General features: G+C 43.2%; 1 protein-coding gene across 1 annotated transcript; it reads left to right on the top strand.

Annotated features, from left to right (window-relative positions):
- The first annotated feature begins 6,103 nt into the window (after positions 1-6,103).
- LOC130878732 (NADH dehydrogenase [ubiquinone] 1 beta subcomplex subunit 4-like) lies at positions 6,104-6,493 on the top strand. Its single transcript, XM_057776822.1, has one exon. It carries the CDS (start codon positions 6,104-6,106, stop codon positions 6,491-6,493), a length of 390 nt encoding a protein of 129 aa, XP_057632805.1.
- The last annotated feature ends 7,342 nt before the right edge of the window (positions 6,494-13,835 follow it).

Here is a 13,835-nt window from a genome sequence, read left to right as displayed (position 1 = left end):
TTAGAAATGGCTTGGCTAAGTTGTAGAAGGAAAGTAACTATGACTGTCTAGTCTTCAACCCCATCAAAGACCTGAGAAGGGAAATAATATTGCTTGAGTAAATAGGAAGTGCAATCAAGCAACTTCCAAAAGGTACAAGAAATGACAGAGACAACTAGTTACCTGGGCAATCACCCAAAGTCTCATTTGCAACGTTGAGACAACCAACTTTGACTAAGGCCAAGAGAAACTATCTGACAGACCATTTTCAGAGGCAGGAAAATTTGAAAAACTGTCTTATCCTGTCTTGGCAAGATTTGACAGTCTTTTTTCTTGTATCTTGCTTGTCCAGTGCGGACACCATGCATTTTGTCAGTGGCAGAGGCAGGGGCAGTTCTTTGCCCAAAGGCTAGTTTTACCAAGAAGAAAAACAAGCTCCAAGTGGAGTGTCTTCAGTACCCAACATTCTCTTGGGAATAGATCAGTGCTGCCAGGAGTAATCATGGGAATTATGGGAAACTTAAACATTATTTATACAGACATATATTCAATCAAAGGTACCATAGAGACAAAAATAGGTATGGGAAGAAGTAAAATTTTTTTTCTAAATTTTTTCTTCCTTCTGTCCCATACCAGGTGGCTCCTGATATGAGACAAAACTCTGAATTTTTCTTTTAACAACATGCTAGGATTTAGAGAAGGATAGTCACTGTCCACCTCCAAAGCCAGCTTCAATTTTTAAATGGGTTGTAATTATCATCTATACTGAGAAGTAGGGAGATATGTATGTTTAGGTAGTAAAATTTTATCCTGCAGAGGATATGGGTACCATAAGTCAGATTTCTCTTTGCTTGGTGACTCTTTCTGGATATCTATCTTTTCTTCTTGAGGCATCTAGATGTCCAAGGCCTCTCGATTCTTTGAAGACAGGTATTTTCCTGCAAAGACAAGAACATAACCCTGCCCCAACTTTTATGAGGTCTTGTTACCACCTGTAGGATTATCACCTCTGTGAATGAGCTGTCATTTTTCTTTCTCAAGAGGTTTCTCTTTTTCAAATTGAATCTTTATTAATTTTGATGGTATCCATAGCTTTTCTTCTGTGGAAACAAGAGCGAAAACTCCTTTCCCACCATAGTGCATCTCCTGGTTCCCATTGTGAGGTCCTTAAAATATACTGGCTGATTTAAGGTAGAAGTTTTTTCTATTATCCAATGTCTCTCTGCTGCCGTTGTTACTTTCTCATTAACATTAAGAAAATTCAAGGTTGGGGCTGGAGAGATGGCTCAGTGGGTTAAGAGCATTGCCTGCTCTTCCAAAGGTCCTGAGTTCAATTCCCTGCAACCACATGGTAGCTCCCAACCATCTGTAAAGAGGTCTGGTGCCCTCTTCCTGCCTGCAGGCATACACACAGACAGAATATTGTATACATAATAAATAAATAAAATAAATATTTAAAAAAAAAGAAAATTCAAGATTAATAAATAATTAGGCAATCTATTTCTGGGGTTATTTTCCATTCTTTTCTGTTTGTTTAACATACCCTTTATAGATCTTTTTATAACTGCCTGACCTGTAGGATTGTTTGGCATACCTGTAATATGCTTTACATTATGATAAGCAAAAAAAACTGTTTCATTTTCTTAGAGACATATGCTGGACCATTGTCTGCCTTCATTTGTGCAGATATGCTCACTATGGCCATAACTTCTAGTAAATGCATGATTACAGAATCAGCTTTTTCCAAACTCAAAGCAGTTGCCCATTGAAAACCTGAATAGGTGACAATGGTGTGGGGTACATATTTTAATTTTCCAAATTCTACAAAGTGGGACATGTCCATCTGCCAGAGTTTATTCCTTTGAATACCCTTTGGGTTACTTCCTGCAGGTAGTGGGTGTTTGGTTATATAAAGAACAAGTAGGACATCTCCTTATAATCTTATTAGTTTGTTGCCATTTAATAGAAAACTCCTTTTCTAAAGCCTTTGCTACTGACATGATGTTTTTATGAAATTCTGAAGCCATCAGCACATTTCAATCAATAATCGATCAATTTCTGAATTACTTTGTGCTAGAAGACCTGTCAGACCCATATGGGATCAGATGTGTGTTGTGTATATGGGACATAGTCTATTCCTGATTATATCTTGAACCTGAAAAAATAATAAGGTCAATTCTGTATCATCTAGTATAAATTCAGCGGTTTCAGTATGCGAAACAATTCTTTCTGCATATTACAAATCAGTAACTACACTGAGAGGTTCTTTAAAATCCCTTAGTACCATGAGAATAGCATATAATTCTGACTTTTGGACAGAATTATAAGGGCTTTGTTCCACTTTATTTAAATCTTCTGATTTGTAACTTGCCTTTCTTGATTTATTTGCATTTTTTTTTTAGAACATGGGGCTCCAGTTATTGCTGTGTCATGTACAATGTGCCCCACATGGAGCACCAAGCTGTTGCCGTACAAAAGAGTTCCACGCTAGACCAGAATGGAGTATAACAAAGGTTTATTTATTAGGGCGTAAACTCACAGAAAGAGTAGTGATCCGGAGTCCCCTGCGTGTGTGTGGGGGACCGGAACTGAATCCAGCTGCCAAATCCCCCCCACCCCTGCATGCTTTACATCTGCATTTTACAGTAAATGAGACCACGCCCAAAGAGGGCCAGTATCTGAAAGGCTATTGGCTGAAGGAATTCCCACAGCAAAGGTTTCTCACTGAACCTGGCCAGCAAGACCGAGAGATCCCCCTGTTCCTATTTCTCTGACAATTGGAATTATGAATGTTGGGGATTAAACTCACGTCCTGGTCCTCCCACTCGTGCAGCAAACACTTCGTCCATTGAGCCCCAGCTCCTCTGCTGCAGAGATTGGGATGTTTTTCACCACAGGAGCCTGGAGCTCACCAAGTAACCAAGGGTGACCTTGATCTTCTCATCTTCCTGGTTCCACCTCCCAAGCACTGGGTTTACTGGTGTGCACCCTCACACCTCGTTTATGTGGTCCTAGGAGCCAACCCAGGCTTCACACTTGCTAGGCAGGCTCTCTCCTATCTGTGCTACCTCCTCAACCCAAGGACTCTCTTCTTCAGAGAAACGGGACTATAAAGTGTTCATGGTTCAGCAAATCTCCCACACAGGTGGATCCCCAGCCTGGCTTCCCATCATGCTCTTGATGTGAGTCATGCCGAAAATAAACCCTGAGTTGGACAGAGTTTGATCATCTCGCTGTTTGACACAGCGAGCATGAGCAGGTGGGGTCTGGCTCTTCCTGAAAGAGCTGCTGAAGAATGAAATCTAACTCTCTCTTGTAGCAGCAGCTGCCCTTGGGATAGCCACAGAGCAAGGCGCAGCATGTACGGAAGGCTGAGGGAAACCCCTTCCCAGGACACTGTGATGAATTATATTATCACAGATACCCTTGCAAGACCCTATCCAAAACAAACAAACAAACAAAAAAAAAAAAAAAAAAAAAAAAGGAGAGAGGAGGGATTGCTCAGTGGTTAAGAACAAAGCACACTCACATATTTCTCTTCCATATGACCTGAGTTCAGGTCCCAGCATCATCTATGTCAGGGGACTCACAGCTGTCTGTGACTCCAGTTCCCAAAGACCCGGTGCCCTCTTCTGGCCTCTGTCGGCACCTGTACCCATGTGCACATAGCCACACCCTCAGACACGTAATTAAAAGAAAGCATTTTTATTTTTTTTCTTTTTCCCTTGTATTTTGAATTTTGTTTCTCTGTGTAGCCCTGGCTGTCCTGGAGCTAGCTCTGTAGACCAGGCTGGCCTCAGACTCACAGAGATCTGCCTGCCTCAGCCTCTCGAGTGCTGGGATTAAAGGCGTGAGTCACCACTGCCCAGCAAGAAATACATTTTTTAAAGGCAGTTAAGGTAGTGTGCCTTAACTGTTTGGGACTTTAAGCCAATTTTAGAGATAATGGGAGGGATGTGAAGCCAGACTTTGTCCTGGGGGGAAGGGTAGGTGGGGGTAGTTGAACCAGGAAGTGGTTCCTTATATTGTTCTTGCTCTTTTAGAGTGCCCAGCTGTTCCAGTCAGCCACACTCTGGTCAAGATGGAACTTTTTATTTATTTTTCTAAGACAAGACTCATTATATATAATCTTGGCTGCCCGGGAACATGTTATGTAACCAAGACTGGCTTTGAAGTTGCAGCAACCCTCCTGCCTCTGTCTCTGGATGTTATTGATGTTAAAAACCCTCTTCCCTGAGTTCCCTCCAATCCCAACGGCTGCGGCAGTTTTAGTTCTTGAACTTCAGCAGGGAAAGAATTCACCACATAGGCAGAGCAAACAGCCCAGGTTTATTTTTAGTAGGAGGAAAGCGAAAGCAGAACACTTGCCCTCCAGAATCTCAGAGAGCTGAGGAGCACCGAGAAGCGCTGCCTCTAGTTTCAGGACTTAGTCTTGGTCCACCATGTCTCCTCCCCTTGTCCACCCCCAGGGACAGAATGGAATCACTGTCTTCAAATATGTGAATTGTGGAAGCTTTCTTCAAAGACATTCCTACTCACAATTTAGTTTGTGATATTTAAATGCAAGAGCGTGTATAAAAATGTACCTATTCATAAAGTTGAGACCTTTACTGGGGAAGGGCAACCGTCCCTTCGGGGAACTTCTCAGGAGCCAGAAGGACCCTGCCAGGCTGCCAAGTCTAGTTTTGCTGTCCATGCCCACCCCACCTACCCCACCTACCCCGGGACCCTATCTTTCCTCTTATCTTCTTAGCTTAGCTGTTTTATATTATATTCTAGCTTCAAGCACTCTTATTCATCTTCCCCAAATAAGGTCCCTCAAAAAACTTGCAGCTCACACTTTTGGCTAGAGCAGCAATCAACAATCCCCAGTGATCCTCTTGTTTCTGCCCACCTCAGTGCTGGAGTTACATGTCCTGTACATGTAACTGACTTTTTGTATGGGTACTGGGATCCAAAAGTTTTGAGGGACCTTATTCAAAAGAATAAGTCAGGGAGTGATAGAGAATACCCATGCACTCTGCCCACGCTCAGGAACATTGCACCATATACAGTGGGCAGAACTCACACAGAAAGAAAGAAGGAATGGGAGGGGCTCCCAAGAAAGTGGCATGGTCAGGAACTTGGGGAAGATATTATCAGCCTTCTGTGTAGCTTAGTTATAGAGCGTCCCTCCAGTATGGATAAGACCCAAGCAGGATTCAGGTTCCCAGCCACAACACACACATAGGCACACACACACACACACACACACACACACACACACACACACAGAGAGAGAGAGAGATTATCAAAGGGTAAGAAGATAACCCACAGAATGCATAGAAATATTTACAAATTATCTAATAAGGGGTTGGTATTCAGAATCTATACAACACTCCTGAAGCACAAACCACAATGAGAACAATAAATAACTTAAGTAAAAAAAAAAAAAAAACAAAGATTTTGAACAGACATTTCTCCAAACGAGACATCTAAATGGAGCTGGCGAGATTGCTCAGGGTTAAGACGCTTACAGCCAAGCCTGATTGACCTGAGTTCAAGTCCCAGAACCCATACGGCAGAAGGAGAAACCCAGCTCCCACAAGTTGCACTCTGATCTCCACAAACCTGGCGTATACACACTCGAGGGCACACACACCGCCAAAAGAAATAAATCCTTAAAGAACAAAACACACACCTAAGTGGCTAACAAGCACAGGAAGACACTCAGCACAGTCCCTGGGAAGTGTGTATGACAATGCCACACAGCCATTAAGACAAAGAGTACCAACAAGGAAAACACATACAGGAAATCAGTTTGTAAGGCTGAGGAAAAATGGGGTCGCCATAGCTGCTGTGAAAGGGAATGACAGTTTCCCAAACACTCAAAGTAGAGTCCTTGCATGATTTAGCAAGTTCAGGTCTAAGTCACTTAGACCTGTGTCTTAGAGCAGTCACGACAAACATGCTCACCAATGTACTACAATACTATTCTCGGTAGCCCAAGTGCCTGTCCAGAGCCTGGAGTAACAGAGTGTGCTTCTATTTACATGAAGTATTAGAGAAGTCAAAAGTATAATGACAGAAAGCAGAATGAAAGGGGCTGGAGAGGCGCAGGCGCAGATGTGCGCGGGGAGCCAAGATGTCGGGTTCTAAGTATAAACCTGCGCCCCTGGCCGCTCTCCCCCAAACCCTTGACCCAGCCGAGTATGATGTGTCTCCGGAGACCCGAAAGGCGCAGGTCAAGTGCTTGAGCATAAGGGCCCGGCTTAAACGGGAATATCTGCTTCAGTACAACGACTCCAAACGCCAAACACACATCGAAGATCCTGCCTTGATTCGTTGGACCTATGCAAGATCAACAAATATTTATCCTAATTTCAGACCCACCCCCAAGAACTCACTTTTAGGAGCTGTGGCGGCATTTGGGCCCCTCATCTTCTGGTATTACATTTTCAAAACAGACAGGGACAGAAAGGAAAAACTTATCCAGGAAGGAAAATTGGACCGAACTTTGAATATCTCCTATTAAGTTTAGTAAGGATGAGACTATCCTTGTATTAATAAATCTATTATCGCTGAAAAAAAAAAGGGGGCTGGAGAGAAGACTCAGTGGTTAAGAGCACTTGTTACATGGTCATCAAGACTGGAGTTTGGATCCTAGCACCTATGGAATAAGCCAGATGTCTAGCCTATAAGCACAGCTCCAAGGTGGGTTAAGACAGGACAAACCATTGGGGGTTAATGAGTTTGACTTCTAGCTTAACTGGGAAAACCCAAGCCCCAGGGCCAGGGAGAGTCCTTACCTCAGAGGAATAGATAGTGTGATAGAGGAGGACCCCCGATATCCTCTTTGGGCTCAGCATGAGCACATACACTCAAACAGATACATAGACATAAATAAATAAGAAAACAAACAAATCTTCAAAAATAAAAGAACCAAAAATGACGGTTGTTGGAGTCAAGGGAAATGGATTTTTATTACTGAATGGCTGTAGCTTCAGTTTTATAAGATGAACAAGAGTGCTGAAGATGGATAATGGTGCTGGTACCATAACTTCACAAGTGTATGTAACACCACTAAACTATATGCTTATGAACGGTTAAGATGGCTGGGTATGGTGATATACGGCAGCCTTTATTCTTTGTGAGGTTTAGGCCAGGTTGGTCTACATAATGAGACAGCTAGGGTTACACAGTGTGACCCTGTTTTAAAACAAAACAAAAAGACAAAATAGTTAAGATAGCAGATTTTAGGTTCTGTATATTTTATAATGAAAACAAAACAGAAGCCAGGTATCATGGAGTCTTCTTGCAGTCCCAGCACTCAGGACTGAGGTGGAAAGGAAAGCCCGTGTTTGAAAGCCAGCCAGGCTGTTTAGATCCTGCTTTAGAGAGTAGGGTTGGGAGAGGGGGAGGAATGAGAGAGCAGAAAGGAAAGGGGAAGGAGAAATTTTAACTCACACTCCTGAGGAAAACCAGTCAAATGATAGTACCGTATGATTCTGACTCTCACTATGCGACAAGTATAACAGACCAGAGCAGGAGGATTGGGAATTCGAGGCCAGCTAGTTAGTATTGGCTACAGAGTGAATTCAAAGTCAGTGGGGGGCTGAAGGAGACCCAGGCTAACGACAGCAACAACAAAAATCAAATAAAACAACAAAACAACTGCTGGGAACTTAACAGAAGGCTTGCTTAGCATGCGTAAAGAACAGGGTATATTATTGCATATATTATTGGCATGGTGGCACAAGCCTTTAGTGCAGCTCAGGGGGGTTTGAAGTTCAAGGGCATTCTCAGCCACAGGAAGAGTTTGGGACACCCTAGGCAAAAGCCCTGTCTGAAAACAAAAAGCAAAAAAAATCTCGCAGTTACTTCGCTCCACCGAAGCGCCTTTCAATCCAGCTATTTGGGCGTTTGCAAATTACAAATTTATTCCCGTTTCTGCTGCCTGTGTTTTATAGTTCTGCAGGAGACTGGCGTCTAAAAAAAGAGGCCCTCGAGAAACAAGGACGAGAGAGAGAGAGAGAGAGAGAGAGAGAGAGAGAGAGAGAGAGAGAGAGAGAGAGAGAGAGAGAGAGAGAGAGAGGATGAAAACTGACCCAAGGTCTGGGAATTGCCTGCACAGGGCTGGAGTCTGAGCTGCTGGAAGCCTCGGTGCCCCCCCCCCCCCCCCCCCCCCCCCCGCCTCTGTAGAACGACAGGGGTTTCGGCTAAATCCCCAGGAGCCTGCTTCCTGTCAAGTGTCTCGGAAGACACACCCAGTTCCTAGCCCTGCGGGGCTGTGAAAGTGAAAGGTTTTGCTGGCTCTACGGACAAACAAGTCGGTGTTCCTCAGGAGCTAGGGACCGGCAAAGGCCCCTGGGGCCCGAGGCAGTGAGTTTAGTGTTAGGAACCCGCGGAACAGAGGAAAGACCGCTTCTCTAAATCCCCCTTTCCCTTTTAGTTTCTTGAGCTTGCAGCAGTCAATTTTTGTAAGAGAGAAAGGTGTGTGTGTGTGTGGGGGGGGGGGGTGTTGAGGTGGGAACTGGCTCAGCCTCAGCAGATAAAGGCACGCTGCCAAGCCTGATGACCTAAGTCTGTCCCTGGGACCTACACAGTGGAAAGAGAGAACCAACTTCACGGATAGCCCTCTGACTTACACACAAGGACACAGACAACACGATGAATAAAATGTAGCAAAAGATTTGGTTGACAAACGAAACCAGAATCTATTCAATTAGTACACAATTATTTTGGGGAGAGAGGGGTTTGAGACACGTAGCCCAGACTGACTTCAGACCCACTGTATAGCTGGAGACCACCTTGAACTCCTGATCCCTATGCTCCTGTCTCACAAGGGCTCGATTACAGGGGTGAATCACCATGCCTGACTCACCTTGTCTGGTTATCAATAGTTATTTATTTATCTTTTCCCACATATACATTGTATCATCAATCACACCATCAAATTAATAAGCAGTTCCATCAGTCAAATCAATAATACACCCAGCATCACCCATAGGTACTTTTCTGTGAGTATATGCATTTGGGTGGTGGAGACCCTTAGTTCTCTTGTCTCGGGGTGTGGTGGTTCATGTCTAGAATCCCAGCTCTTGGGAAGCCGAGGTAGGACGGTTCTGAGTTAGAGAACGGCTGAGGCTGCTTTGGAAACCCCGTCTCAAGAAAATAACACAAAATTCAAGAAAAGAATACAGGTTTTCTTTTCTTTTCTTTTCTTTTTTTTTCTGCAGCCATCACGCTGCATTCCACTCCAGAACTGGCTCGTTTTATAATTGAAACTCTGTACCTTTTGACCAGCACCTCCCCATTTCCTCCACTCTAATCCCTGGAAAGCAACCTTCCCCTTCCTACTTCTGTGAATATGACTTCCTTAGCCTCCACACAAGAGGAGAATCTATACTGTCCCAGTATCAAGAGCTTTTTATTGTATTTATTTAAGCTATGATAGGAGTTAAGCCCAGAGGTTATATCCCCAGTCAGTACTTAAAGAAAAAAAAAAATTGAAAGCCGGGTGGTGGTGGCGCACGCCTTTAATCCCAGCACTCGGGAGGCAGAGGCAGGCGGATCTCTGTGTGTTCGAGGCCAGCCTGGTCTACAAGAGCTAGTTCCAGGACAGGCTCCAAAACCACAGAGAAACCCTGTCTCGAAAAACAAAAAAAAAAAAAAAAACAAAAAAACAAAAAAAAATTGAGTACTCAGGAGAAAGAGACAAGAAGATCTCTGTGAGTTTGAGACCAGCCTGATGTAAAAAGTTAGGTCCAGGATAGCCAGAACTGTTAAGTGTCTTGCCTGCACATATGTATGTGCACTTAGTGCATGAGGTGGTAAGGGGCAGCGGATCCCCTTTGAACTGAAGTTACAGAAGGTTGTGAGCTTCCAAGTGGGAGCTGCAAACCAAACGGGTGTCCTCTGCAAGAGCAATACATGCTCTTAACCACTGAAGCATCCATCTCTCCAGCGTCACCTCTCCGTTTCCTGTACTCCAGGCTAGTCTTGAACTACTTGTGACCCAGAACAAAGATGACCTTGAGTGTGTTAGAATTACAGGTGAACAATACCACACTGGTTTTTTTGTTTATTTGTTTTGTTTTTCTGGTTTGTTTTCTCAAGACAGGCTTTCTCTGTGTAGCCTTGGCTGTCCAGGAACTCACTCAGGCTGACCTCAAACTCAGGGTTCCACCTGCCTCTTCTTCCTGAGTGCTGGAATAAATCCTTACTGTTTTTTTTTAACCCAGCAGCTTAAAAGGCATGTGCCACCACTGTAGATAGAGTGGCGGTCTGCGTTTCCACCTGGCTCCCGCAGGGCTAGCTTTATACCCAAAATAACAACACATAAATTGTATTCTTTTAAACACTGCTTGGCCCATTAGCTCTAGCCTCTTACTGGCTAACTCTCACATCTTGATTAACCCATTTTTAGTAATATGTGTAGCACCACAAGGTGGTGGCTTACAGGGAAGGATCTTAACCTGCGTCCATCTCGGAGAGGAGAGCTATGGCATCTGCCTGACCCTGTTTCTTTCTTCCAGCATTCTGTTCTGTCTACTCCACCTATCTAAATCCTGCCCTATCAAAAAGCCAAGGCAGTTTCTTTATTACCCAATGAAGGTAACACATAGACAGATGACCCTCCTCCATCACACCATCACCTGGCTTCCCCCCCACCACACACACTGGATTTTCTACGGTGCTAGAGAGGGAAGTCAGGACTTGGCCCATGCTAGGCAAGCACTCAACCAACTGAGCTTCATTCCCAACCTAGCTCTTAATTTTGAGCAACCACATGGTTATTCACAACCATACATAGGTACTCATCAGATCTCTGTGAGTTCAAGGCCAGCATGGTCTACATAGCAAGTTCCAGGCCAGCCAGCATTATCTAGTGAAACCCTGTCTGAAAAACAATGAAAACAATAAAAGAAAAACCTGTATTACGAGCTGAATATCTTTGAATCATAAAATTTCTATGAAAAATAGACCTTTTTCTTTATTTTCCATAGATACTGAGGTGTCATTGACACCAAAAGCATCACTATCCTTAATATGGATTACTAATAATTATTTTATAAAAATATCAGAATAAGACTGTCATTGTCTTTATTCAGTACTATTCTGTTTTGGTGCTTTTTCATCTTTTATAAGTCTGACCTGCTGCCTTCTGAACTAAGAAGCCCTCAAAACTTAGACTTCTTGTTTTTTTGAGACAGGATTTCTCTGTGTAACAGCTCTAGCTGTCCTGGAACTCACTTCGTAGACCAGGTTGGCCTTGAACTCACAGAGATTTGCCTGTTCTGCCTCCTGAGTGCTGGGATTAAAGGCCTGTGCAATCACTGCCTGGTTAGTTCAGTCTTTTTTTTTTTTTTTTTAATTAACTTCAGCGACTGGGGATGTGGCTCAGTGGCTTGCCTCAATGCCCACGGACCTGAGGCCAAATCAATACTCAAGTAAAAAGCTGAGTGTGGCCACCCAGGTGCCTATAACACCAGGACTGGAGTAGAGGTGGAGACAGGAGGATCACTGGGGCTTGATGACTCCCCACCTAGCTCCAGGTTCAGTGAGAGACCCTGCCTCAAGGGGATGAGGCTGAGGACCACAGAATGGACTTCTAATGTCATCTGTCTTCCATAGGAGAGCACAGGCACATACACCCACGCACTGGCTCAATATACCATACAAATAAAACAATTAAAAATACTAATTATGAAAGTTGCATAAGTGTTGTTTGTATGCAAATGATGTTTTACTTAAAATACTCATATAGGTCAGGTCAGCAGGAAAGAGTGCTTGCCCGGGAAATCTGGGAACCTGAGTTGGATCACTGAGCACCATTGGTGGAAGGTTAGAACCAACTCCCAAAGTATTCTCTAACTTCCACATGTGTGGTGTGGCATCCACCCCCCCTTAATAATAATAATTAATTGTAAAAAAAAAAAGCTTTATAAAAAGTATCAGCATTTCTGAACACACTCATTTCACTTGGTCAAAGTCAATCTTGAGGCCTGGTTGTAAAATTCTCATTACAGTAACAAAATACACACTTTAATCTCAGGATATGCACTCATAAAGCTATTTATGAAAAATAATTTCTTCCTTCTTCCAAAATAATTTCAGTGTAAAATTAAATGCTAAATTTTCTGCCATGTTGATGCAATGGAAAATTGCAATCGTTAATTTGAATTGGATTGCATTTTTTGAGAAATGCATTTATTCTGTCGGAAGGCTATGATAACCATTTTTCAAGCTCACTACCTAATAAGCATCATAAACTCGATTTTCACATTCAGCTGCAGCTTTTATTAATGTGATTTTGTTCACATGCTAATGGACAGGTCAAGGCTACATTTAGCTTTCTGAGTTATGAATTTCTTATGAATATTTCTTTTTATCATTTTCATTGTTTTGTTCAATATTTAAGTCCCCATTTAGTGAAGCAAGTAGGAATCCATTTAGATTTCCTCTGATCTTTTTAAACGGCAGGTTTAGAGATTTTGTTGCTACTTTTTATAGGACAGCAAATAAAACTTCATTAAAGAATTTAGAAGACCCTCTTAGCGAATATGATGTGGGTCAAACTCAACAAAGGTCACCTCACTCTCTCTGTTTTCAGGTTCTAGAAATGCAAGCAGTTTGCTTTTTTGGCTTCTGGTCCCCCAGCCTTTTTCTTTTCCCAGTGCCCCTTTCCTGTTTTCTTTCTCTAGGGCGGTCTTGACTGACGCTCATCTTCAAAAGTACCTAAACAAAGCTGAAAGTTATATTTAAATTTGGGGGAAATTTCAATCCCATTGCATTAATGTTTTTATTAGCATCTATAATCTTAATGTGGTTCCAAAAGCCTGGGAGAGGTGTGAGGGAGGGGAGGTGCAGAGAGGATAATTTCTCAGGGCTACAGCTGGGTGGGAGGAACTTCTAATCTTCTCTGGCAGTGGTGTAGCTGGGGTTGACAGCCACTAAACATTTCAGAATAACTGGGTCAGAGATTTGAATGTTTTCGGTATAAAATAATGATAAACATCAGAGTGGTAACTATGTCAGTGACTCTGACTCGATCACTACACATGCTACACATACAGTGACATGTCACACTGAACCCACAAACATTCACAATTACAACATGCTAACTAAGAATAAAAACAGGGGCCAGGCATGGTGGCACATGCCAGTAATCCCAGCACTTGGGAGGTAGTGACAGGTGAATCTCTGTGAGTTCAAGGCCAGTTATGTCTAAAAGAAGCAGGCCGGGGGCGGGGAGGCATTGCAGAGAGATGACTCAGTGGGCAAAATGCTTGCTGGGCAAGCTTGAGGTCCCAAGTTCAGATCACCAGCACCAACTGAACGAAGGCAAGCACAGCAACCCACATGTTCCCCTATCACCAAGAAGAGAGAGACAGAGGGGCCCAGGGGCTTGCTGGTCAGTCAGTCTAACTAAAATGGTGAGCCCACTGTGCAGCACAATACCAAAAAATCAGGTCAATGGGAAGGACACCCAGACTAGAGAAATGGCTCAGCCATTAGGCTCACAAACAAAATATCAGAGAAAGATACCCAACATAGGCTTCTGACCTCCGCATGTACACACACACACACAGAAAAAATATTTTTACAGCATCATAATTTGGCCTGTGGATGCTTCTCAATGGTACAGAACTTGCCTGAGATGCTTCAGGTTCTGGGCTCAATTCTCAACACCACATAAAGAAAATTACAACGCTAGAATTATTCATTGTGCATCTCCCTGCCGTTGTGTCTGTCGGTCTAGTTGCCAATTCCGATCATGCCACAGAATGGAATGGTTAAGTCTGTGTATGCACAGACATAACACCATGATGAATTATTTATTTAATCTTACAAGTATTCCTCATCTGTCTTTT

This window comes from Chionomys nivalis, chromosome 7 (genome assembly GCF_950005125.1).
Source record: "Chionomys nivalis chromosome 7, mChiNiv1.1, whole genome shotgun sequence".
In the NCBI taxonomy this organism is placed as follows: domain Eukaryota; kingdom Metazoa; phylum Chordata; class Mammalia; order Rodentia; family Cricetidae; genus Chionomys; species Chionomys nivalis.
This window is presented reverse-complemented; position numbering and strand designations above follow the sequence as displayed.

Excerpts from the sequence above, each read along its gene's own strand:
- LOC130878732 (XM_057776822.1), top strand. The coding sequence starts at position 6,104 with ATGTCGGGTTCTAAGTATAAACCTGCGCCCCTGGCCGCTCTCCCCCAA.